The sequence below is a fragment of the Leucoraja erinacea genome, chromosome 4 (assembly GCF_028641065.1).
Source record: "Leucoraja erinacea ecotype New England chromosome 4, Leri_hhj_1, whole genome shotgun sequence".
Classification (NCBI taxonomy): Eukaryota; Metazoa; Chordata; class Chondrichthyes; order Rajiformes; family Rajidae; genus Leucoraja; species Leucoraja erinaceus.
Genome location: NC_073380.1, coordinates 106791894 through 106818788, shown reverse-complemented (window position 1 = coordinate 106818788; position 26895 = coordinate 106791894). Strand labels below are relative to the sequence as shown.

General features: G+C 42.3%; 1 protein-coding gene across 1 annotated transcript; it reads right to left on the bottom strand.

Moving 5' to 3' along the window:
• Nucleotides 1-366: 366 nt before the first annotated feature.
• On the bottom strand, nt 367-23816 carry LOC129696751 (brain and acute leukemia cytoplasmic protein-like). The gene is made up of 3 exons (XM_055634894.1): nt 23279-23816; nt 6335-6516; nt 367-1885 (listed from the first exon to the last, which is right to left on the bottom strand). Exons 1-3 carry the CDS (start codon nt 23436-23438, stop codon nt 1772-1774), a joined length of 456 nt encoding a protein of 151 aa, XP_055490869.1. The 5' UTR covers nt 23439-23816; the 3' UTR covers nt 367-1771.
• Between the last annotated feature and the right edge of the window lie 3079 nt (nt 23817-26895).

Genomic DNA, 26895 nt, shown 5'->3' with positions numbered 1-26895 from the left:
GGCAGGACTGTCACATGAGGAAAGATTGGGAAGACTGGGCTTGTATTCACTGGAATTTAGAAGGATGAGAGGATATCATATAGAGATATATAAAATCATAAAAGGACTGGACAAGCTAGATGCAGGAACAATGTTCCCAATGTATGGCGAGCAGAACCAGGGGCCACAGTTTAAGAATAAGGGGGGGGGGGCTATTTAAAACTGAGATGAGGAAAAACTTTTTCACCCAGAGTTGTGAATTTGTGGAATTCACTGCCACAGAGGGCAGTAGATGCCAATTCACTGGATGAATTTAAAAGAGAGTTAGATAGAGCTCTAGGGGCTGGTGGAGACAAGGGATACAGGGAGAAGGCAGACACGGGCTACTGATTGTAGATGATCAGCCATGATCACAATGAATGGCGGTGCTGGCTCGAAGGACCAAATGGCCTCCTGCATCTAGTTTCTATGTTTCTACTTTATGTATATCGATGATTTAATGTTATTCTCACACATTTCCAAATTATGTTTCAAAAATCACCTTCAAGTATATAGTGCTCAAATAATGTATAAAGAACCAGGGCAAATTTATTAATATATTGAATATCATACTTAAATACGTGCAATGCATTTGCAAAACCCTTCTGCAAACATGGGCTCCACATTTGTACAGATTGTGAATATAATTGATGACAATAATGGGGATTTATGTAATTGATCTATGCTAATTTATAATGAATTCAAAATTGCAAGTATATGGTTCAACTGCATGAATTAGCTTACATACATTTTTTAATAAATCTTTTTGCAACATATTTTTTCTCATAGATCTGGAGTGGCAACAGTATACATTTCTTAATACAGCTGATAAAGTAAATGTTTATGACAGAATCACCTCTCAGATAGGTCATCCCCTTATCAATAATTTAAATAGCTTCAATCTTTTTAGTGGTGCCAATGAGTATTCTTGTATGTAAACAAAAATAACTTCAAGATTCCCCATTAAACACAGCAAGTGGGCAAAACGAGTAAAGTCCCTAAAAATAGCATTTATAATTTAAATTTATAACTAAAACAAACTGGAAGCTTATGTGATGCACAGAGGGAGGGGGCGGGGGGGAGGGGAGAGAAAGGGAGAGATGATGTAGGGGAGTTTAGTAGGAGGTTGCCTAAACTTGTAGAATTTAAGGTCGTACAATTCTCAATGGAAAATTCAACGTTCAAAATATTATTGTCTTTAAATACGAAATTTAGAAGATTAACAAGATGGAGCAGAAGACACAGTGGCATAACTTTTATTAATTTCTGTTAGATAATATTTAACTCTCTGGGAGCGGATCCTGTTGAAATTGATTCCATCTACCAAAACATTATGTGTTTGGGCAACAGAAAGAAGTGAAGAATAAGCAGAAGTATTTTAACAAAGTTTAAGGAGAGCTTATCCAGGTTGCTGAGAATTTTAATTTATTTATGATTAGCAAACATTTTTTCTTTTGACTGTGTGCAATAGATTTATAAGAAAACCTGCATGCATATTTCAGGTTCTTGTGTTGTTACATGTATTCGGAATTTGTTAAATGATACATAGGTTTTGGTATGTTGATTGCAGCTCTATTCTTTTTTGAAGAATCATCGCATGAATCTTCGGATATTGGATATGAAGGCACAGTTCAGCTTTGAAGATTTCTAAGCATTTTAATTATTCGTCTTCTTGTGGTATTTGAACTTTCATAAAGTGCAAAGAGCATTGATTTTTCTGTAAGATTCTTTTCAATAAGATTAATTGATTTTCTTACTTCACGCAGCTTTCCATTTGTCTTCCTTCTGAATCAATTGAAGAGTTATTTTTTGTGACATGAATGTTGACTTCATTTGCTAATATATTGTTCCCGTCACTTTTTTTCTTCTACGTCAGCAGAAAACACGCCAGGTTCAAAAAGAAAGAAGAAAATCAGATTACAATATGTAACAGGAGAGATATGTTAAAAATGATTGCTGCATGTTAAGGAAAGCTTCTGTCTAATATTGATAGATTTGACATTATATTAATACATTGAAAATAAAGTATATCTGACTAGGATACACTTTGATCTAGTTTAAGGAGTCACAATCTCTTTGGAATCAGAGGATTGTGTTTCACACAAGGCATAGAATAGATAGCCTACAGATGAAAAAGTAAATCATTCCAATCAAATTCCTGAGCCATTTTGTGCAGTGGCCCTTATTAATGTGAATGGACATTCATTGTGTCTTGCAATTGCAGGACCAGTATAGATCGTAGCCTCATAAGTAGGGACATTGCCCCAGTGGGGGATATGGTCGTGGAGGTGGGGATGAATAAGTCTGCTTGACAGTGTTAGATATTATTCTTGTACAAACTCCGATGCTTTGTCCAGCCCCGTGCAAATAATGTGTAAAAATTACATTTGGCTACATTTTTGTAGTAGCAAGGTATGGTCTGCAAGGCTCACTCTGAGCCCAGGTTTCTCTCACAACCAACAGTTCAGGACCCCAATTTCCCAATAATATAGGGGCTCCACCCGATTCAGTGACCAGCCCCAGTAAATCTGATGCTGAAACAGGTGCAGCCCAGTGCCTGACCACAATTACTTGAACTATAAGCTAGTCAAGTAAAAATTGGTATTCAAGAGAGCAAACACATGCTGTTTCAAAATCAGCAGCTAAACCCTGGAGCACAGTTACAGCATTGAATCCAATTGATGGCATATTCCACTGACATGGAACTACAACTTTGCAACTAACAGATGATATAGCTCATCATTAATTTGGTGACTGAATTACGTGGATGTTTTTGTAATAATGGTAGAAGAGTATGAACTCATTTTAATTCATTTTTGATCATGAATAACTGCTGAACTGATATTAACACTTTGTTGACATTGCTTCACCAACCCAATGCCATAATAACAAGTAATTTTGAAAATGACTAATCTATTGATTAAAGAAAACTGTGCCTATGTGGGTTAGTGGGATTTAATAATTGATCTATTGGTTCAATCCACAAATGCCAGAAAATCACTTGCCATGTCCATATAACCATATAACCATATAACCATATAACAATTACAGCACGGAAACAGGCCATCTCGGCCCTACAAGTCCGTGCCGAACAACTTTTTTCCCTTAGTCCCACCTGCCTGCACTCATACCATAACCCTCCATTCCCTTCTCATCCATATGCCTATCCAATTTATTTTTAAATGATACCAATGAACCTGCCTCCACCACTTCCACTGGAAGCTCATTCCACACCGCTACCACTCTCTGAGTAAAGAAGTTCCCCCTCATGTTACCCCTAAACTTCTGTCCCTTAATTCTGAAGTCATGTCCTCTTGTTTGAATCTTCCCTATTCTCAACGGGAAAAGCTTGTCCACATCAACTGTCTATCCCTCTCATCATTTTTAAAGACCTCTATCAAGGGCATGTCTTCCCTCCCATGCCCACATTATTCCTCATGCTTCCCTGAAGGAATTCTCCTTAGTTCTTCTTATTTTTCATCCACACAATGCCCTAGACAACATCAACAATACAGCTTGGCATCATTTCAGCATGTACAATGAACAATCTTGTCACCTCCATGATCCCACCATATCCACCAGTCTTTAATTCAGCACTTTATCGAATTTTATTTGAAAATGTATTAACGTCATTCAATACTTTGCCTTTTTCCTACTGGACACATCCTCAAAAAACACCCCAACATAGTTTCCCTCTCATAAACAATGTTTATTCCGTCTATGCTTGTTTGTTAAGTGCCTTATCATCACCTGTACAGTTGGACAGATTGTGCGTGATCTGGCCCAATGCTCACATTTGCTGCCCACGTTAAAAATCTTGTCTGCATTTACTTGTGTTTCCAGGAGTCCGTCAAGTTTGAGGTGTTGCTATGGCAGTCATTCCAAGAAGTGGAGGGGTCTGTGAATGTTGACGAAGACTCAACATTCGACGAGGACTTAGATTTTGAGGACCCATCCCCAGACTGTGTTTGAAGATAAAACTTTAAATAGACTTAAATAATTTTTATGTTTAAAAAATCATTTAAAGTAACCTTACATGCTGTAAATTAATTTAACGTATTTTGCACATTTGTGGTTGCAAAATGCATGAAAATATTTGTCTAGGTCATCCAACAACAATCCTTGTCACCCAGTAGTAACTCTCTGATTTGCTAAACCTGCTTTGAAGAAGGCATACTGTGTATAGATCTGTGTGGTTTGCTGCATTTGGTAGCTCTTTAGCTGGATAGAAACATAGAAAATAGGTGCAGGAGTAGGCCATTCAGCCCTTCGAGCCTGCACCGCCATTCAATAGGATCATGGCTGATCATCCAACTCAATATCCTGTACCTGCCTTCTCTCCATACCCCCTGATCCCTTTAGCCACAAGGGCCACATCTAACTCCCTCTTAAATATGGAAAATGAACTGGCCTCAACCACCTTCTGTGGCAGAGAATTCCAGATATTCACCACTCTCTGTGTAAAAAATGATTTTCTCATCTCAGTCCTAAAAGATTTCCACTTTATCCTTAAACTGTGACCCCTTGTTCTGGACTTCCCCAACATCGGGAACAATCTTCCTGCATCTAGCCTGTCCAACCCCTTAAGAATTTTGTAAGTTTCTATAAGATCCCCCCTCAATCTTCTAAATTCTAGCGAGTACAAGCCGAGTCTATCCAGTCTTTCTTCATATGAAAGTCCTGACTTTCATATGGATGTTGAAGAAATGAAATTATTTTTACTTTTGGTAAAGGACATTGTTGATATTCAGATTCCACAGTGATGGCATAAGTACATGGCATAATGGGCAGGTGTCAAGCCAGGCAATGTCAGTTACTTGGTTCATCTTCTGACTTTGGGCCAAAATGAACTAAATAGATTTTGCTCTCTTGAATAAAGAATGTAGTGAACATTCTTACACATCATGTATTTCAATTGTTCCATGCGCTCATTTTCCATTCCATATTATGATGTACATAAGGAAATAATTGCATTGTGGAGAAGTTAGGCGGTCATTCTGCAAATTCTTCAATCTCCCTGTAAGCCCTTGCAACATTAAACAACTGTAGACAGCACCAAATGTGTGCAATCTTAACCACAAACAGTACAAATGTGGGCTGTGGGTAGGCTCCTTCCAACCTGGTTGCACAGTGAGAAGAGATTTGAGTGCTGGACCCCCAAATGGCTGTGTTGGCATCAAATATATCTGCATGCTAATTCATATCATAATCTACTTGTTCCGACAGAACTTAATCATTGTGCAACGAGGAACTGCAGACGTTGGCTTAAACTGAAGATAGACACAGAATGCTGGAGTAACTCAGCGGGACAGGCAGCATCTCTGGAGAGAATGAATGGGTGACGTTGAAGGGTCTCGATCCGAAACATCACCCATTCCTTCTCTCCAGGGTTGCTGCCTGTCCCGCTGAATTACTCTAGCATTCTGTGTCAGAACGTCATGCACAAATGCCCACCCTTCAATGAAAATATATTTTTAACATTTGAAACGTTAGCCTGCATCATATATCCATTTCAGGAGCCGAAAGGGCAAAGGTACCACCCAGAAAACACGGGCCGGTGGTACCTTATCTCATCTTATCTTTGCTGAGCAGTGGTGTGCAGGGACCAGGAGAGGGCAGAGTTGGGGGAGGGAGTGGATCCACCTAGTTTGAATCTGTTGTGGATACATCCATATGTACATTTTTAAAACAGCCTTCCAAAAGCAGCCAGATTGACATCCTGCCCCGCACCCTTGCTCCCGAGTACAATTTCTCAGGACTTTCCATGAGTGATGAGTGGACCATCCGGAGAAAAATGTAATTTCAACCGGAACAATGCTCAAATGCTTTCCCAAGTAAACTTCAGGTCCTGCCCAGTGTAAAGTTCACACTTATGCCCCTGTCCCATTTAGGAAATCTCTGGAGACTTTGCGCCCCACCAAAGGTTCCCGTGTGGTTCTCGGATGTTCCCGGAGGTTTTTGTCAGCCTCCCTACCTGCGTCCACTACCTGCAACCTCCGGCAACCACCTGCAACCTCCGGGAACCGCACGGAAACCTTGGGTGGGGTGCAAAGTCTCCAGAGGTTTCCTAAATGGGACAGGGACATAACCAACTCATCCCTGTAGTAATGTCACTCATCCTAAAGAAAAATACAAGTTGTTCCTTATAAAACTATAAAGAAACACACTTAAAGCATTTAAATTGGACGTTGAAAAAATATATTGGAAAAATTGAAGGAAAACTGTTTGGGCTCAAATCTCCTTTGAGATATTCCAACTGAGCTGGAAAATAATAATTTCAGAGTTTGCAATCGTGTTTTTGTTAACATGAACCTACCTCGCCTGTTCTAAATATACGCCGTTTCTGTACTGAAGTTCCTGGGACATGCGTTAACTGTTGTTTTCCATTGTGTGTGTTTGTTCCAACAGTAGATGTCCTTTTATGGGCGCTCACTTTTTCATGTGCATTAGAAGACACAGTGACATGGGTATGAGTTTGTGTGCTTCCTTCCGAGGTGTCTGTTGAAAAGAGGATCATTTTAGATTGTTAAACGAGCATTCAGTACATCAAAATTAAGAACACTGCTGCAAAACAACCTAGAGAGGCAGTTCAGTGGGTCATCCCTGGCATGAAGTTACTCCAGTCTGTGGAATTCTCTGCCTCGGAGGGCGGTGGAGGCAGGTTCTCTGGATGCTTTCAAAAGAGAGCTAGATAGGGCTCTTAAAAATAGCGGAGTCAGGGGTTATGGGGAGAGGGCAGGAACGGGGTACTGATTGTGGATGATCAGCCATGATCACATTGAATGGCGGTGCTGGCTCGAAGGGCCAAATGGCCTACCCCTGCACCTATTATTTATTGTCTATTGTCTATTGTCTATAACACTGCTGCAAAACAACCAATTTCACCTAAAGAGCCTGTTCAGTGGGTCATCCCTGGCATGAAATTACTCCAGCAGTTTAATTCATCGTGCATTTCGCAGGTTTATTAGTAACGACTTTCAGATTTTAATTATTCAGAAACCAAATAAATGTGTTTTAATCTTCAATATTCAGAATTTACTTGAATGTCATTTTAACTGAGTACATACATACACAGATGAAACGAAAACATTGTTTCTCAATCAGTTCCCGTCAGTGCAGTTAATAAAAACGGAATAAATACATATAGCTTTAAAAAATAAAATGACCATATCTAAAATAGGCCTAAAAATTGAAATAAAAACCGACATTCAGACCGAACAGTGGCTTTGCTTTGACAGGTGCCTAGCTGTCAAAGTATGGGCGAGGTTAGATGTGTTAGTGTATGATATATGGGGAGGGGACACAGTCCGTTAACTAGTCTTATTGCCTGTGGGAAGAAGCTGTGTAGCATCCTGCTGGTTTTGCAGCTGATGCTCCTGTACATCTTCCCTTGTTATATCAGTACAAGCCAGTGTGCCCACTTAGTACAAGCCAGTGATGAGACTACAAATGTTGCATGTATTTTGATGGTCTTTTTAATGAGAGGGCAATTCAGAGAAGATTCACTAGATCGGGGTGAAGAGATTGGGGTGAAGAGATTGGGGTGAAGAGATTGTTTTATGAAGAATGATTAAGATAATAATAAGATTTTAGAAACTAGAAAATAGGTGCAGGAGTAGGCCATTCGGCCCTTCGAGCCAGCACCACCATTCAATATGATCATGGCTGATCATCCAAAATCAGTACCCCGGTTCCTGCTTTTCCCCCCATGTCCCTTGATTCCGTTAGCCTGATGAGCTAATTCTAACTCTCTCTTGAAAACATCCAGTGAATTGGCATCCACTGCATTCTGTAACAGAGAATTCCACAGATTCACAACTCTCATCTCAGGCCTAAATGGCATATCCCTTATTTTTAAACTGTGACCCCTGGTTCTTGGCTCCCCCCAACATCGGGACCTTTTTCCTGCATCTAGTCTGTCCATTTGTTTTTAAATAATGTTATGTTTTTGTAAGATTCTCTCTCATCCTTCTAAATTCCAGTGAATACAAGCCCAGTCAACCCATTATCATTGAGAAGCGTATCAAAATTAGCTGTTAAGGCTAAATGATTGAATATAATCAAGACTGGTTATTCTTAGGTCTATGGGGAACAGGTTCAGAAGTGTTAAAAAGATAAAAATATAATCTAATCTTATAAGATGGGGCAGCAGGTTTGTTTGGGGGACTGTATGGTCTATTGTTGTATCCTTTATTTATGTTCTTATATTTGAACAGCAAAACTTTCCAGAGACTGAATCCCAATCCAACTCAGATAGCTGATATTCTATGCGGATGGATTTAATTTTTCTAAATAGAGAATAAAACCATCCTTGTTAAAAGTAAACCTGTTTATTAGTGCAATTAGATTGAGATTCTGGAAGCAGGCAACTCATCAGATGGGTCCCGTAACTCATCTTCAAGTCCAGCACTGTTTCGCCGGACTCAAGGATTGTATGCCAACGATAAAATGTACCCAGAAGGCTGCCACAAGGGTAAGAACATTTGAATCATCTGGTAAATACAGGTGCTAACTCACTGGCCTTCAACCACTGGAAGTGGAATTATAACACCACCAGTAAAGAGAACATAGACCAATACACACAAAGAGAAACCATAGAGAACCCAAACAGAAACATACAGCACTCAGGCTCACAATTCCTGTGTTGACCTGATGCCAAGTGAAACTAACCCCCACCTGCCTGCTGCACATGATCCATATTCCCCTCCCCCCCCCCCCCCCCCCCCCCTATTCCGTGCATGTTCATGTCCTTGTCTTAATGGCTTTTAAAAGCAATAACCATGTGTAATTCCATATCTCTTTTAAAATCACCCTCTCTCACATAGAAATATGCCCTCTAGTATTTGACATTTCTACCCTGGGAAATTTGACATTTGAAATTTGACATTAGTATTTGACATTTCTACCCTAGGAAGAAAGACTATCTATTTACCCTATCGATGCCACTCGCAATTTTACAAACTTCTATCTTGTTTCCTCTGAACCTCCAATGGTTCAGCCAAAACAATTCAATGTTGTATAATCTCTCCTAATTCCTGGGATGTCAGGACTGTCTTATGAAGAAAGACTGGATAGACTTGGTTTATACTCTCTAGAATTTAGGAGATTGAGAGGGGATCTTATAGAAACTTACAAAATTCTTAAGGGGTTGGACAGGCTAGATGCAGGAAGATTGCTCCCGATGTTGGGGAAGTCCAGGGTATGGAGAGAAGGCAGGTACGGGATACTGAGTTGGATGATCAGCCATGATCATATTGAATGGCGGTGCAGGCTCGAAGGGCCGAATGGCCTACTCCTGCACATAATTTCTATGTTTCTATGTTTCTAATAGCTCTCATTCTCTCATCCAGGCAGCATTCTGGTACAGCAGCATGTAAACATCTTTATATGTGGTGACAGAATGCTCTAGTAAGGCCCAATGGAGATAAACAACAATGGTTTCAGAGTCTGCAGAGGAATAGAGTGGACACCAAATGCATCAACCTTTGAGATGGAATGGTGATTGAAGTTTATGTAGATCTCCAACAGCTACATAGAATAACAAACCTCCAGCCTTTCAACTTCAAACTAACAATTATAGGACTAGTTATATTGATGCAAAAAAAATCACACAAAGATATTCATGTATTTTTGGTCCCTAGAAATTACTGTTTGGATGCTGGCATTCTCTGCTTTATTTTACAGTGCTCCAAATACCTGTGTGAAATTTGCAATTATTTTTGCATTGTTGATTGTATATTGGAGATAGCTATACGCTGAATCATAGATGGGGACTTCTGTGATGTGTGTCGTCTATTTATGCTTGTTACACTTTTCCCGTTGAGTTGATGTGTGGGCAAGCATCAAGAAGGCAAAAGGTATCCAATGGAACCAAGTCGTTAACTGTCCAGACTTCAGTCAGTCACAGGAGAAAGCTAGGACTGAAACAAATCCAAGTACTTGTTCAGAATCCCTGATTGAAGCCACAAATGCTCACTCTTTATGTTGCATTAGATTTGTCTCTCACACTGTATGCGGTTAAGTATATCTTGAAATGGTGCTCTGCAAACCAATCTTTCAGATTTGTTGACTTTCATTCTTAACTATCCCCTTTCTGTGCAATGAAATTAACAATCATACTTTGTAAAATCAGTAAGATTTAGAGGATCTATTGAGCAGATATCCCAGGAAGGCATTGATTCGCGGAATTACAGTACTATTTGCTTAATCAAAACATTAACAATTCCAGTGAGTGCTTGTTATTACAGTTAAAGTGTCGAGAAGTAGACAATGAGTAAGGACACACAAAGTAAAAAGCTGCAGTTCTAGTCAGTCCTTTATGCTGCAGCAAGTGCAGATAATTTGACAGAAGTAGATATGTAAACAGAATAATATTTATTGAAGGCACCAACTGCCAACAAAACAGCAGTGGTTGCTCCAAAATGTAAGGTCATGTTATGTTGCGTTCTCAGTTCTCTAATGGCATCCTTTCACATAGATACTTTTTTTTTCCCTTAAAAAAAGAAATAAACCCATACAAACCTCCAAATATTACACATAACACAATGTGCTATTGAAGAAATATTTACATACTCATGCAGAATTATGAATTGAAACAATTAGAAATTCAACTGAGCAACAAATCGCTTCACCAACAAAAGTTGAACCATAGTTAATACTGAAGAGTCCACTCCAGGTGCCCACATTTCTTGCAGATTACTTTTGCTGCAGGTTGTATGTTGTTTATTTCATTCCAAATCTCTCTCCTCACCCACATGGCTCCATCTTATAACACAAATCCATACTCATCTGCAATCCCACTTTCTTAGTCATGATCCTCTTGAATTCCATGTGCATATATTGATTGGTCTAACTTCCATTGCCATTCTTCACGTTTTAGTACAAAATCAAACTGCTGGAAGAATTCAGTGGATCAGGCAGCATCTGTGACGGCAGAGGGATAGTCAACATTTTGGTTCAAGACCCTGCATCAGGACTGAATCTCACCATGAAATTCACATCGTACTTCCTGATCCCAGTACTTCCATAATCTCCCCCACGGCATCGTGTTAATGATCCTGCACTGTCTGGTGACCAGCGGATCCTCACAGTATCTCCCACTTGAAACCATCACTTCCAACTCTGTAACTTGTGCTCCCACTTCAGACTTCTCTTCTTTCCCTTCACCTCCCCTTAGAATTAGGCAGCACCAAATTCACCCTTGCCAGTAAACACCAAACCGTCTGAATCACAGTCGGGGAAATATCTGTTGTAGATTGAATATTGGGTTTCTGAGTAAATGGTACTTAATAGCTTCTCTTTCTGGTCAGGCCAATTCTCTTCTAACACTTCAGCAGAAATTGGATGCCATTCGTGTAAAATAATGCCTAACTTAATTGGAACGGGGGGATCAGCCACACTGCATTGAGGTGAATTTTCAACCACTGTTAGAAACTAGTTCTTCAGAGAGCCTTTGCGATCACAAACTTCAGCCTTTATTGTCAGCTCTGTACAGATGCATGGTCCAAATATCAACACTTCCAAAAACCTAAACCAGCGGAAAAGCTTTGGTTCCAACTGAAAAAAAAAATCAATGTGTTATCTCAGGCAGAGACAATCTGGCCAAATGCTGCACAATAATCACACCAACTCCTAAATATTTACCATTGGCATTCTTTGGTGTCACCTTCAGAAACCCCGTGCTGTGATGCCACTTTGGGCAAGTTGGATTCACCAGCAGTTGACACTGCTGTCTCCAGAAAAGTCTGATCTTCTTATCATCATTTCTGATTCACTCCAACCCAACAAAGTACTTTATTTTGTACAGGAAGGAGCTGCAGATGTATTTTGTGTCTATCTAAGGTATTTTTGTACAACTGCTCAGTCTGAAGAAGGGTTTCAGCCCGAAACGTTGCCTATTTCGGCACGGACTTGTAGGGCCGAGATGGCCTGTTTCCGTGCTGTAATTGTTATATGGTTATATGGTTATTTCCTTCGCTCCATAGATGCTGCTGCACCCGCTGAGTTTCTCCAGCATTTTTGTCTACCTGCTCCAAAGTAGCATTTTTATGAGTGAGCATGACAACCTTGTCCAGACCCACTCCCCAGGAGAACACTCCATTTGGCCCATTGTCCCCTCCCCACAGTCTTCCCTGCATCCCTACAACTTATACTTTCTATAGCCCATCAACTCATCCTTGATTTAATTAGTCACCATCTTAGACAAAAGGATAATGTTTAATAGTTAATTACTCCACTAGCACATCTTTGGAATTCAGAGGAACCTGATGCCCACAGAGGAAACCCACACTGTCATGGGGAAAACGTTCTAGCTCCATACAGGCAATACTTGAAGTCAGGATTAAACTCAAGCCCTGGATTGTGGAGTAACATCGCTAACTGGGCTACCACTGTGTCACTCTCTCTTGAAGTAGCTTGAGAAAATCACTGTCAACAACGTGCAAAGGTAGAGTGCTCTGTTCCAGATTAGTCACTGCTTCCACATAAGGCAGATGGGAGAATGCATCTGTTACAGCATTCTGCTTTGATGTCTGGCACTCAGTGCAGCAGTCCAGTGCAACAATTCTATAGCCCATTGTAGCTCTGATACAGCTTCCATCACAGGAATGATAATAATAAAAATAATAATCAACTTTATTTCGGACTCAAGGTCCAGGCAAGGGGCAACATTACATTAAAAATGCATTGCATATCAAATATCATAAATATATATAAAATCTTGGTATATCACTTATAAAAACATCATAGTTTATATTTTAAAAAAACACCAAAAACCCACAATACTTAAGTTAAAAATCCAGATTAAAAGATGATCAATATCCTACAACGAGACAACGATACCAGTGTCTCCACAGCTGGGATTTGTAGCGTGTAGTGCTAACCCTTATGTTTGTCAAGGCCACAATAAGCACATTTTTAGAGTCATTTATCCTGCAAATGAATTTATACATGTGGTGTCTTAGGATAGCTTCTAAAGTACTGACTCCTGCAGCCACAAACATATTACTGGCACTACACCATCTAGGTTGCCTTAGCAGTGTTCTCATGGCATCATTATATGTCACCTTTAGTCTCTGCATACTTGTCTTTAAATAGTTTGACCACAGGTGCGCATTGTAGCGTGGTGTGCAGTATGCTCTAAATAGCGACATCTTCACCACATCTGCACACGCACCAAATTTACGCAAGAGAATATTCGCCTGTACATACAGCATGCATCGTTGCCTATAAATATCCTCATCATCTGTCATTTGTTCTGTAATAAAATGTCCTAGATATTTTATCTTATTACAGACACCAAGATTATTGTCAGACAATTTAAAATCAGGATATTTTAGACATTTATCCTCTTTGGTTCTACAGATCATAACAGCACTCTTACTAGCATTATATTTAATATCATGTTTCACACCATACACAGAACATATAGTAAGGAGCTGCTGGAGACCAGCGCTAGATGGACTAAAGACCACAAGATCATCTGCATACATAATATGGTTCACTAAAATATTACCAATCACGCACCCAGTGTTACAGGCTTTCAATTGTTTAGACAGATCATCAATATATAGATTAAAAAGGAATGACTGACTTTAGTCCAAGAGATACCATCAGATTTTCATGGTCCATAACCACAGTTAAATGTTTGAAGTCAAGTAAACTCCAAGAAGAATACATAGATTTTCTATTTGAACTTTGCAACATATCTCCACTGGAATTGAGCGTGCCAGAAGCATACTTCTGGGGTGATTCTATAAATTGGGCAATGGATGCATTCGCCCCATTGCAGGAGGCATCGTATCAGAATTATTTTTCCATGTCATATGGACAAAGTGAACTCATGACTATGCTGTGCTGCATATAGCGCATGTGACCTCTGTTGTTGTTTTAACTGCGAGCCGGGAATCCCCTTTGTCAACGAATTGCAAAGGGTTTTCACGGTGATGTACACACTTGGAGTGGTATTGACCTTTCCAATGGGTGAGTGAAGCTCTCTTGTATCATAGACATCTACCACCTTTACCATTAATGAAGTCTGCCCATTTTGATCCTATCTGAGTCTCAGCCGGACAACTTTGGATCGCATAAAATCACATATATTCCAGCTCTAGTTTGTGTTTCTGTCTTCTGCTAAATCCACTCTGGCACCTTCAATGGTTGCTGTTCTCTCTCTGTGCCAATGACATATAAGCTACAGCATCTGTACATGTTTGTTATTGAGCCCCCATTCCATTGCATGCAGAATGGTTCAGGCATCATGAGGTTGCTAATTCCATGAATGAATCTTCTGAGGTGGACTCTGCTCATTTTTCTGGGTTGTGTTTAGTATTATTCTGTGGGACCTATGCAATTGTACAGTTCTATCTGCCTGAAGAACCAGCGCTGGTAGGGTTGCCCACTCACTGTGTTGGACACTCACCAACATCACATTTTGTTCTAATTCATGCATGTTTCCTCCACCTGTAGTTTAAAGGCATTAAAACAGGTTCTGAATTATGATGAATGGGTTTGGCTCCACAATGAATGCAAAGATGAGCTTTGTACCCAACAATGCCTCTCTACTAATCTCTGGAGTGATATTTTATTGGGCCACAAACTTTTATAGGCTCACATGTGCCTCAACAGCCTATGCCCATTAGTACTGGTCATTAAGAACTTTTTCACGCAGAGAGTAGTGAATCTCTGGAACTCTCTGCCACAGAGGGTAGTTGAGGCCAGTTCATTGACTATATTTAAGAGGCAGTTAGATGTGGCCCTTGTGGCTAAGGGGATCAGGGGGTATGGAGAGAAGGCAGGTACGGGATACTGAGTTGGATGATCAGCCATGATCATATTGAATGGCGGTGCAGGCTCGAAGGGCCAAATGGCCTACTCCTGCACCTAATTTCTATGTTTCTATGTTTCTATCCTGTGTAATTGGACACATCCATTAGCCACTTTTACCCCACGCCTCAGTCCTGGACTGTGCATGACAATTTCTCAAGAGTTTGTGATACCTCCTTAGAGTACACCTGTGGAATGGAATTGTAGCTTACCATGTGGAGTTTGCAATCTAATTTGCCATTGGAAATACCCTGAATAATCCTTCATAGAATCATAGAAACATAGAAAATAGGTGCAGGAGGAGGCCATTCGGCCCATCGACTCTTCGAGCTAGCACCACCATTCATTGTGATCATGGCTGATCATCCCCCAACAATAACCCGTGCCTTGCCTTCTCCCCATATCCCTTGACTCCTAGAGCTCTATCTAACTCTCTTAAATCCATCCAGTGACTTGGCCTCCACTGCCCTCTGTGGCAGGGAATTCCATAAATTCACAACTCTCTGGGTGAAAAAGTTTTTTCTCACCTCAGTCTTAAATGACCTCCCCTTTATTCTAAGACTGTGGCCCCTGGTTCTGGACTTGCCCAACATTGGGAACGTTCCTGTCATAATCCAATAATGGGGGATCCTCAAAGGTATCACTTGCTATCTTTGGTAGAGAATCATTTTAATGTAAACTGTAAAACACTGTTGGCCCATATTGGGAACAGCAATTCTAGAAGCTAGTCTTTTTCCATCAGAGCCGTGCATCATTTTCCTACATTTTGAGGCCCTGTGACTAAATGTTCCTGCCGAGGCCAATGCCTGTAATGATGTATTGTGGGCAAAGTATCTATTATCATCCTTTTTTGTATGCCTGGCAGAATCATGTTGGAGTTACACCGTCTTAATCATCATTTCCTTACTAGTGGCCACCCCACATGCTCCCACCAATTATTAAATATAAATATTGTGACTAAATTATTTCAGCGGCCAGACTGTGTGCTAAAACATCCTGTGGCCGATGCCATTAAGCTGACCATGCATTTGGCACTTCCTCTGGTCCCTGACTCAACGTGGTAAACTTACAGCACTTGAAAATCTTCAGTGGCATTCCATCAAAATTCCATCAGGTGGACAAGCTGATCAGGAAGGCCGGCTCCGTGGTCAGGGCTGAGCAACTAATGGTCCAGCAGGTGGCAGAGGCCAGAACTCTGAACAAACTGGGTTCAATAATGACCAACCCCACTCACCCACTGCACCCCCTGAAGGTGATCAAGTGCAGCATCTTCAGTCAGAGACTGATTGCACCAATGTGCAGAACTGAGAGATATAGGAAGTCTTGTGTACCAGCTGCTACAAGGTTTTATAATGCACAAAAATAATTTTGCATTTTTTTAGTATTCATTCATTGTATTTTAACTTATTAAGTGTGGAAGCTATCCGAGGAAATGTGTGGTGTTATGTCCGTCTTGAAGCTGTTGTGGCACTGTAATTTCCTGTAAAGGATTAAAAAGGAAAAAAAAAAAAAAAAAAAAGGCCATTGAAGATTTTACTCTGTCATTATGTGGATCCATGTCCATAGTTCATGTTACCAGTAGATTCATCTCCAATCCCAATACTGACAAGAATATTGCTTTCCTCTACTTGCCTACTGCTACATTTTGCTGTTCTGGGACCTTTCTGGAGCCTAGATAATATCGCTTATCCCAGGATTTGTTTCTACTCATTCTATTTACAGAACAATTGGTTTCACCACATATTCAACATATTCACTGACTGTTATCTATAGAGAAGGAACCTATTTTTTATTTTATCTCTCCTCCAATTATATCCTGGATAGACTTGGTTTTATACTCTCTAGAATTTAGGAGATTGAGAGGGGATCTTATAGAAACTTACAAAATTCTTAAGGGGTTGGACAGGCTAGATGCAGGAAGATTGCTCCCGATGTTGGGGAAGTCCAGGACAAGGGGTCACAGCTTAAGGATAAGGGGGAAATCCTTTAAAACCGAGATGAGAAGAAGAACTTTTTTCACACAGAGAGTGGTGAATCTCTGGAACTCTCTGCCACAGAGGGTAGTTGAGGCCAGTTCATTGGCTATATTTAAGAGGGAGTTAGATGCGGCCCTTGTGGCTAAGGGGATCAGAGGGTATGGAGAGAAGGCAGGTACGAGATACTGAGTTGGATGATCAGCCATGATCATATTAAATGGCGGTGCAGGCTCGAAGGGCCGAATGGCCTACTCCTGCACCTAATTTCTATGTTTCTATCTAAAACCCTATATCAGTACAGATTTCTTCATGCTGGTGCAAGCGTAAGTGGTTGGACAGAGGTATAAAGGTATCCTTACTGAGGCAACCACTCTTAGCTAAATAGCATTGTCTGCTAAATCAACGTATCAGAACTATACTACATGGTACACTCCGTTCTAAACATACCCTTGCAGTTCATGGACTGCAATTGTGAAATTAAAAAGCTATCCTGAGATTAATAAAGTGTATGAAAGAATTCATAGCTTTAATCTTATTCAGACCTTTTGTCATTTTTCTATGCTTTGATATCATTTCAAACAAAAGAACCTCCCTAATGAGAAGAAGGACTATGTGTCACATTTTTCGTTCAGTGCAGCATAAGTGTATTTCCATTAAAATGTCATAAGCCTACATATCACTCAATGAAATCAGAAGATGAAAACGCTGAATATGACGGTCTTTCAGTAAAGGCTAACCTATTCAGAACAAATACCATTTAATCCTGAACAGAATTGTATCAAGGAATATGAAATTAGCCTAACGTGAACACCAAAATATTTCAGTGAACATTAATAAAAAATGACATTAATAACATAAATATTATTCCACACCACTATTTCATCTAAATGAAAGCAATGTTATGCACTTAGTTACATCAAATAATTTATGAAACCAGGACTTAGCAATCTTATGTGTTTAAGAAGGAACTGCAGATGCTGGAAAATCGAAGGTACACAAAAATGCTGGAGAAACTCAGTGGGTGCAGCAGCATCTATGGAGCGAAGGAAATAGGCAACGTTTCGTGCCGAAACGTTGCCTATTTCCTTCGCTCCATAGATGCTGCTGCACCCGCTGAGTTTCTCCAGCATTTTTATGTACCTAGCAATCTTAGCTCAATTTCATGTTATCTTTCAGTTTCATACACAAAAAAGTAATATGCCATAATGGATGATAGGGCTTCTCACACTAGAATTAAAAATTATATACAAATAAAGCACCCGAATGTCACCCAGAAAGTAATTTAAGAATACAGGGTTGTGTTATATAGTTTTCTGTTCAAGAATTTGACTTCAATTCTCACAAGCCCTTTAACTAAACTCGTCAACCATGCTTTTTTATCTTCTAAACATTTCAATTCAATTCTACGTTACAAAACGTTGAAGGTATTTTTCATTTTCACGTTACAGTCATTAAACAATGAAGCAAACTTAGCCAAGAATAGTTATACTTTGAGAATGAATTAAATGCAAAGATGACAAAAACTGTTATTGGTATTCATTTAAAATCTATTAATTTGAATAACTTCAAGTTTTTTGCTCAAATGAACCTGCCTCCACCACTTCCACTGGAAGCTCATTCCACACCGCCACCACTCTCTGAGTAAAGAAGTTCCCCCTCATATTACCCTTAAACGTCTGTCCCTTAATTCTGAAGTCATGTCCTCTTGTTTGAATCTTCCCTATTCTCAAAGGGAAAAGCTTGTCCACATCAACTCTGTCTATCCCTCTCATCATTTTAAAGACCTCTATCAGGTCCCCCCTTAACCTTCTGCGCTCCAGAGAATAAAGCCCTAACTTATTCAACCTATCTCTGTAACTTAGTTGTTGAAACCCAGGCAACATTCTAGTAAATCTCCTCTGTACTCTCTCTATTTTGTTGACATCCTTCCTATAATTGGGCGACCAAAATTGTACACCATACTCCAGATTTGGTCTCACCAATGCCTTGTACAATTTTAACAGTACAATTAATAATTAGGCTTTGAAGAATTACTTGGCTTATCCCAGATTTCTTCTTACCTGTTTTTTATTTCTGAAAGTGCCAGAATAACAAAACAATAAAAATCAGCCTCCACAATTTCAGATGACATAAGTTGCACCCTGACTGTCACTGTTATAAATAAGAACATATTTGACATGGAAAGGCATTTTAAATCCTTAGATGTTTGAAGGTCAGAATTTGATCAACAGATTCACTGGATCCTCTGTACCATTCTTTGCAACCAACACTACTGCAAATATTCATATATTTTTAAAAGAAGTTGGCATATAATCTGCAAGGCAATGCAAAATGTGTGATGGTGAATCAGCAGCCTGCTTTAAATGTACCTGTTTCTTTCCACTGATGTCAAAGCAATAACAGCGTACAAGCTCATTGCTGACACATTGCCACCTCATTTGTACTGTCACATACACAATGGTTTCTACCTCAAACACTTCATGTAGGGATTTTTTAGAACATGCCAATAAAATAATTTTCCTAAACAATTTCAATTCTCCAAAATGGCAATTATGATTTCCCCCACTAGAATAAATGATCCCTTCTAGCTTTCTTGCTGGAAGAGGTAAAACTGAGTGAATTTGTTACTGTAGATGCATAGGATACATTATCAATTATTCTATGTTATATGTTATATGCAGATAACCATGGCACAACTCCCAAAGCTGCCTAGAGACAATAGACAATAGGTGCAGGAGTAGGCCATTTGGCCCTTCGAGCCAGCACCGCCATTCAATGTGATCATGGCTGATCATCCCCAATCAGTACCCCTTTCCTGCCTTCTCTCCATATCCCCGACTCCGCTCATTAAGAGCCCTATCTAACTCTCTCTTGAAAGTATACAAAGAACCAGCATCCACCGCCCTCTGAGGCAGAGAATTCCACAGACTCACCACTCTCTGTGAGAAAAAGTGTTTCCTCGTCTCCGTTCTAAAAGGCTCCTTGTTCTTAAACTGTGGCCCCAACATCGGGAACATGTTTCCTGCCTCTAGTGTGTCCAAGCCCTTAACAATGTTATATGTTTCAATGAGATCCCCTCTCATCCTTTTAAACTCCAGAGTGTACAAGCCCAGCCGCTCCATTCTCTCAGCATATGACAGTCCCACCATCCCGGGAATTAACCTTGTAAACCTACTCTGCACTCCCTCAATAGCAAGAATGTCCTTCCTTAAATTAGACTGCAGTGAGGATTTGCAAATTGTTCTGTATTGACAGTCTAATGCAATTATTTGAATTAGTTTTGTCAATGGGAAATCGGTTGTGGCGAGCTTGAGAGTTTTACTGGTGTGTGGCACATTATAAGGAGAGATGAATTTCTAGTTAGTAATTAACACAGCCAAACGCATCTATCTGGCAATCAGAGTAAGGTAGCATAGCATCATAAGAGTAAAACAGAGGCACAAAGGGAATAGCAAATGGGATGATTAAAATGTTTCCTTGGCTTTTGTCAAGGTTCAATATATAAAATGGTTTGGAATATTTTTAGTCTTGCATTCATTGGCTGTAGTAAAATATATTATTTTACATTAATTGGTTTGACTGGATATGGACATTGATGGCAGTACCTGCATTTATTGCCAATTACAAATTGTACTTGAGAAGCAAACTGCATTCTGAAACTGCTGCAGAAGGTTTAGATTCGAGTTCACAGATACTGCATGGTTACAGTCCCATTGACCCACTGAGGCAATGCTGACCATCGCACTCCCATCACACTAGTTCTATGTTGTTCCACTTTCTCATCCACTCTCTACACACTCGGGGCAATTTGCACGGGCCAATTAACCTACGAAGCTGCATGTCTTTGGGATGTGGGAGGAAACCGAAACACCCAGAGGAAACCCACACCGAACGTGCAAACTCCACACAGACTGCACCCAAGGTCAGGATTACAGCTGCGTCTCTGGCACTGTGAGGCAGTAGCTCTACCAGCTGTGTTGCCCAGTGGTGTTGTGTGGGGGTTCTGAGATTTACAGCTAGTTCTGATGAAGGAATGGTAAATGAATCCGTGTTAATGAATGCGGTAGTTCGATGCGAGCATGCATGTAGTGATGTTTCACTGTGTTTCATGCTGATCATTTGTGCAGGGCTGATGATATGGGTTTGGAAGATTCTGTGGAAGAAATCTTGATCAGCAGCAGAAGGAAATGAAATGGGATTTTTATTTCTGTTTTATCTATACGCAAATAACATGGGCTTCATTAGTAATGAGATGTTGTAATGCTCATCTCTAATTGACATAATCCTGAATTTACTCAAAGCAGCCACGTTAATAAAAGTGTTTAAAATTTCAATTACATCGTGAAAATGCAGTATCAATACGAAGTACCCATACGCAAGTGCCTTCAACTTTCAACATCCCATGCAATTTATTTTTTCTTTGCCCAATGGAATAATGTGACAAATAATAAAGATTGCCTTTTAATTTTCTATTAAAACTTCTTTCATTTCATCATTTTCCAAAGTATAATTGCTTTGCTGAGCACCAAGGAATCTTGGGACTTTGATGGCTCGCCCTTTTAATTCTGCATCCCACATTCATTCTGACTTCACTGATATTGCCCTTCTACACTATCCCTGTGAAGATCAAAGCTAAGTTGAGGAACCATCCTTTTGCTGAGGCACCTAAAAACATTAGAACATTTTTAAAAAAGTATCCAGTAGTCTCTTAGACTGGAGGTGCCTTAACTTTTTCAATTGCATCTTTTATTTTTCTATTTGTCCTATTTCTTATTGCTTGCTCTGCAACACAGTTTGTAATTGCCCTTGCCTTATGTTCTATTTGCACCATTGTTCTAGCTCTAACATCCTTCCTTTCCACATTTCTACATTTGCCTGCAATATGTTCGGAAATGTTAAGTCTCCCCATAAATGCTGATTTTTTTCTAGCATTTTCTCTTTCCATTAGTAGTTTGATCCATCTCATGGAAATATATGTTTGATATTAACCACAGAGCATTCTTATGTCAGTAAAACACAGATAGCTTTTTTCTGAAATGTTTGTCCTGAATGTTATTATATAGCTTGAGCTTTGAACATTAACACTCGACTTCCTTTACACATTGCAAAAGCTTCTCTTTATTTTCATGCTGGCATGTTGGAAAAAATGGGGATAAATTTGGTAATTTGCTGTTCAGGTATAAACCAATCTTTGCCGATCAACTAGCAAATGTTACATATGCCCGAATGATATGCGCTAAAGGGGGTATGGAGAGAAGGCAGGGATGGGATACTGAGTTGGACGATCAGCCATGATCATATTGAATGGCGGTGCAGGCTCCTACTCCTGCACCTATTTTCTATGTTTCTAATGAGAGGTTTTACAAGATCTAAATTACTAAACGTATTTAAACGATAAACCTGAGATATATGTAGTTAGAGATCTTCTAACTATCGAGTATGTCACAGAACAATGATCAATTGAAGAACGGCATTTTGAATACGCTGTAAAGAGCTTTAAAAAATCCTAAAGTATAACAAACGATTGAAACATAAACATGCAATCTGCAGCCTAGACGTTGTGTTGTCGTTCGCACTATATTACATCTGTCAAGTTAGTCGTCAATGTCTATTTGAAAAACTAGAACGTTTAGAGCCTAGAGTATGACCAATTTTTCAATATGATGGAAGGGACTTGTCAGACTACAAGTTTTTGCCTACATCCAAGTATGATCTACTGTGGCGGCGGCGGCGGCTGTCATTCGACCACAGTCAGATCTGGAGCATTATTGCAGAAAAAGAACCATCTCTGCCGATAATCTGCACTAATAATCTGCACCACCCACGCAGCGGCGCCTTCAAACTTTTTCTCTTGTCAGTTTCGGACCCTGAAGATTATACATGTGAAAGGCGGGCAGTAAACACGTCTGTGAGTGTTGCTATAGAGACCGGGACTTCAAACAAGCTCGTTGCTCTGCCTTTCTTTAATCTTTTGTTGAAAGAAATAGTCTCCCGATGGTGACTTGGATTGCAATGCGTTTCAGAATATATATGGCCAAAGACATTATAATCGAGATCTGTGCTTGTTCAATATTAATCTGACCACCACCGGCCATCCAATGGAAATACAAACACTACTCGAATGGACTGCTAGATTGTAAATCACGAAACTGGGAACTGGACTTGGATGTAGATTTGAAAAGGCAGTGGCCGTGAACATAAACAGGGCTTGGCTGCCAACACCAAAACATCCTTTAAACAAGACGTGAATTCACCCGCCGCCCCCGCCCAACCAGACTAAAGCCATCCTTAACCATAACACTAAATGTAACGTTAAAGTAAACCCACATGAAGAAACTAAACACACAGCACTAAACCTCAAACATAGCCAACCCCAGATGCATTTGTGATACCCCTGATGTTCTCGCTGCCCTCGACATACAGACTGAAGCTTAACGCATATACATTATAACGCTGCTTACTGGAGTACACATGCACCGTAGCCTTGTCCAATGCATTGGATTCGACTGGCAAAGGCACATCCGTGTCGGTGTTGGCCAGCCACGTTGATTCCGTTTCCCTGGTCCAGCTTTCGTAGTACCTGGGCTCGATCGTATCAGCCCGACTTCCACCACAACCCATCCTTTGTATATTTATTTTCCTTCTCCTTCTCAAACCTTGCAGGTCGGTCCAGTTTGCAGATGACTGGAGCAGCAGCAGCAGCAGCCGTGCCTTGTCGCTCTCAGTCAAGTGGGCGAATGGAGCAAGCTGGCGAACACGGACTACCGGGCGGCCAAAAGCCACCCGCTGCAAATCAAAAGGGGCTCATCGTCACCCCCCATAGTTGGAGGGGATGTAATGTTGCAGGAGAGTGTCTGACAGAAGCAGTCGGAGGCTTCAAACACACTGGCTGCTGCCGCTTGCTAATGTCAGCAGCCTGACGTCAGGCATTGCGTGTTCTTCAGGCGAAGCGGAGAGGGGCCATCTGAAAGCTCATGATATTGTGATCACACTCCTGCAATCTTACAGGGGTTGGCAAAAAGAGCAAGCTGACGCCATATGATGTCTTCATGGAACCAGTAACAGCATTAGATCTCATAGGATGGATTTCCTAACTCATTTCCTGCACCATTGCTCAGAATATCCACAGCAATTCCACATATAATGTCGTTACTTGTCCCACTGAAGAATCTTATAAAAACCGGCAGATTGTTGTAATTGACAATTATTCTAAGAAAGCAGGGGCCTGATTATGCATAATGAATCAGCATTTTAATACCAACCAGACCAGGGGGGACCCGTTGGGTCCCATCCCCCGACCCGGGGAAGGGAGGGGGGGGGGGGGGGGGGTCACACAGGAGGGCTGGGCCCCGCACGGTTGGCGCTCACCCCGGAGACAGGCGCCTCCATCACCCCTTCCCCCCAATCACCCCTTCCCTCCATCACCCCTTCCCCCCAATCACCCCTTCCCTCCATCACCCCTTCCCCCCAATCACCCCTTCCCCCCATCACCCCTTCCCCCCATCACCCCTTCCCCCCAATCATCCCCTTCCCCCCAATCATCCCTTCCCCCCTTCCCCCCAATCACCCCCTCCCCCAATCACCCCCCCAATCACCCCCATCATCCCCTTCCCCCAATCACCCCCCATCACCCCTTCCCCCAATCACCCCCAATCACCCCCAATCACCCCCCCATCACCCCTTCCCCCAATCACCCCCAATCATCCCCTTCCCCCAATCACCCCCATCACACCCCTTCCCCCAATCACCCCCAATCACCCCTTCCCCCAATCATCCCTTCCCCCCTTCCCCCCAATCACCCCTTCCCCCCAATCACCCCCAATCACCCCCATCACCCCTCCCCCCCCCCAATCACCCCCATCACCCCTTCCCCCAATCCCCCCCATCACCCCTTCCCCCAATCACCCCAATCACCCCTCCCCCCTTCCCCCAATCACCCCAATCACCCCCTTCCCCCCCCAATCACCCCCATCCCCCCTTCCCCCCCATCACCCCTTCCCCCCCATCACCTTCTTCCCCCCCATCACCCCTTCCCCCCAATCATCCCTTCCCCCCAATCATCCCTTCCCCCCTTCCCCCCAATCACCCCCAATCACCCTTCCCCCAACCCCACCCCCATCACCCCTTCCCCCCCATCACCCCTTCCCCCCATCACCCCTTCCCCCCCCATCACCCCTTCCCCCCCCCCATCACCCCTTCCCCCCAATCATCCCTTCCCCCCAATCATCCCTTCCCCCCAATCACCCCCAATCACCCCTTCCCCCCCATCACCCCTTTCCCCCCCATCACCCCTTCCCCCCAATCATCCCTTCCCCCCAATCATCCCTTCCCCCCAATCACCCCAATCACCCCTTCCCCCAATCACCCCCATCACCCCTTCCCCAATCACCCCCATCACCCCTTCCCCCCCATCCCCCCCATCACCCCTTCCCCCCCATCACCCCTTCCCCCCCCATCACCCCTTCCCCCAATCAACCCCCATCACCCCTTCCCCCCCATCACCCCTTCCCCCAATCACCCCAATCACCCCTTCCCCCAATCACCCCATCACCCCTTCCCCCAATCACCCCAACACCCCTTCTCCCCATGTAATCCGTTAGCCCAACGCGATTTCCCATCACTCACCCATAGCCCCCAACTGCGCAGGCGTGGCTCATTTCCCTCACCTCCCCAACACTCCGTCCCCCTCCCTTTTCTCTCCCCTCATCTCCTCCCCTTCCTCCACTTCCTCCTTCACCTCGCCCTCCCTCCGCGTGCCCCTACCTTCAGTCACTCCCTACCCTCAGTCCCTCCCTCCCACCCTCCAGAACCCCTCTCCCCTCCCTATCCCCCTGTTCCGTTGGGCCCCGTTTCCCCAAACAATATTCCACCACTCACCTGTTTCCCCAACACAATCAATCCTTCCCATGTGGGGAGGGGGGGCAGTCGACGTTCATGGAGCCAATGAATGGATTCGACTTTTGAGCTGGCGTCGGCGCTCCCTTGAGCCAATCATTTGTTCCCAAGGGTGGTGAGGGGCAGTCGGGGATTCCCGGAGCCAATGAATGGACTTGACTTTTGCGTCGGCATCGGCGCTCAATCAATCCTCCGCACGTACAAGATACAAGACACAAGATAAATTTATTCGGCACATGTGCCAGAGTCGGCCCCCTCCTACCGGAGTCGGCGGCTCCCAAAGTCCGTAGGCCGCGCCGGGTGGAGACCGCCACAGCAGACCCTCTGCAAGGCGCCCCAGGACTCCACGATGTTGTTCAGCGCCGCCCGCGTTGGAAGCTCTCCGCACCAGAGCTCCACGATGTTGGAGCAACGGCCCAACGCTCCGGAGCTCCAAACGGCGACCCGGGTAGGCATCGCCCGCTCCGTGGTGACTCCAGCGCTGCGCCGCCGCTGTAGCAGCCCTGGTCCGGTTCCCGGTCCCCGGCAGGGGAAAAAGACAAACAAAAAGACAAAACAAACAAACAAACAAACAAGAAAGACAAACAAACAAACAACCAAACAAACTACAAACACAATCACATATTCTTTTACATATTATATATTGTGGGCAGAAGGATAAAACGTTCAGTAAAGTTAGTCCCTGGTGAGATAGGAGTTTACAGTCCGAATTGCCTCTGGGAAGAAACTCCTTCTCAACCTCTCCGTTCTCACAGCATGGCAACGGAGGCGTTTGCCTGACCGTAGCAGCTGGAACAGTCCGTTGCAGGGGTGGAAGGGGTCTCCCATGATTTTATTGGCTCTGGAGTTGCACCTCCTGATGTATAGTTCCTGCAGGGGGGTGAGTGAAGTTCCCATAGTGTGTTCGGCTGAACGCACTACTCTCTGCAGAGCCTTCTTGTCCTGGGCAAAGCAATTCCCAAACCAGATGGTAATATTTCCGGACAAGATGCTTTCCACAGCCGCTGAGTAGAAGCACTGGAGTATCCTCGGAGACACTCTGAATTTCCTCAATTGCCTGAGGTGGTAAAGGCGCTGCCTTGCCTTACTCACCAGTGCTGAGGCGTGTGATGTCTATGTCATATCCTCAGAGATGTTGAATCCCAGATATTTGAAACAGTTCACCCTATCCACAGGATCCCCA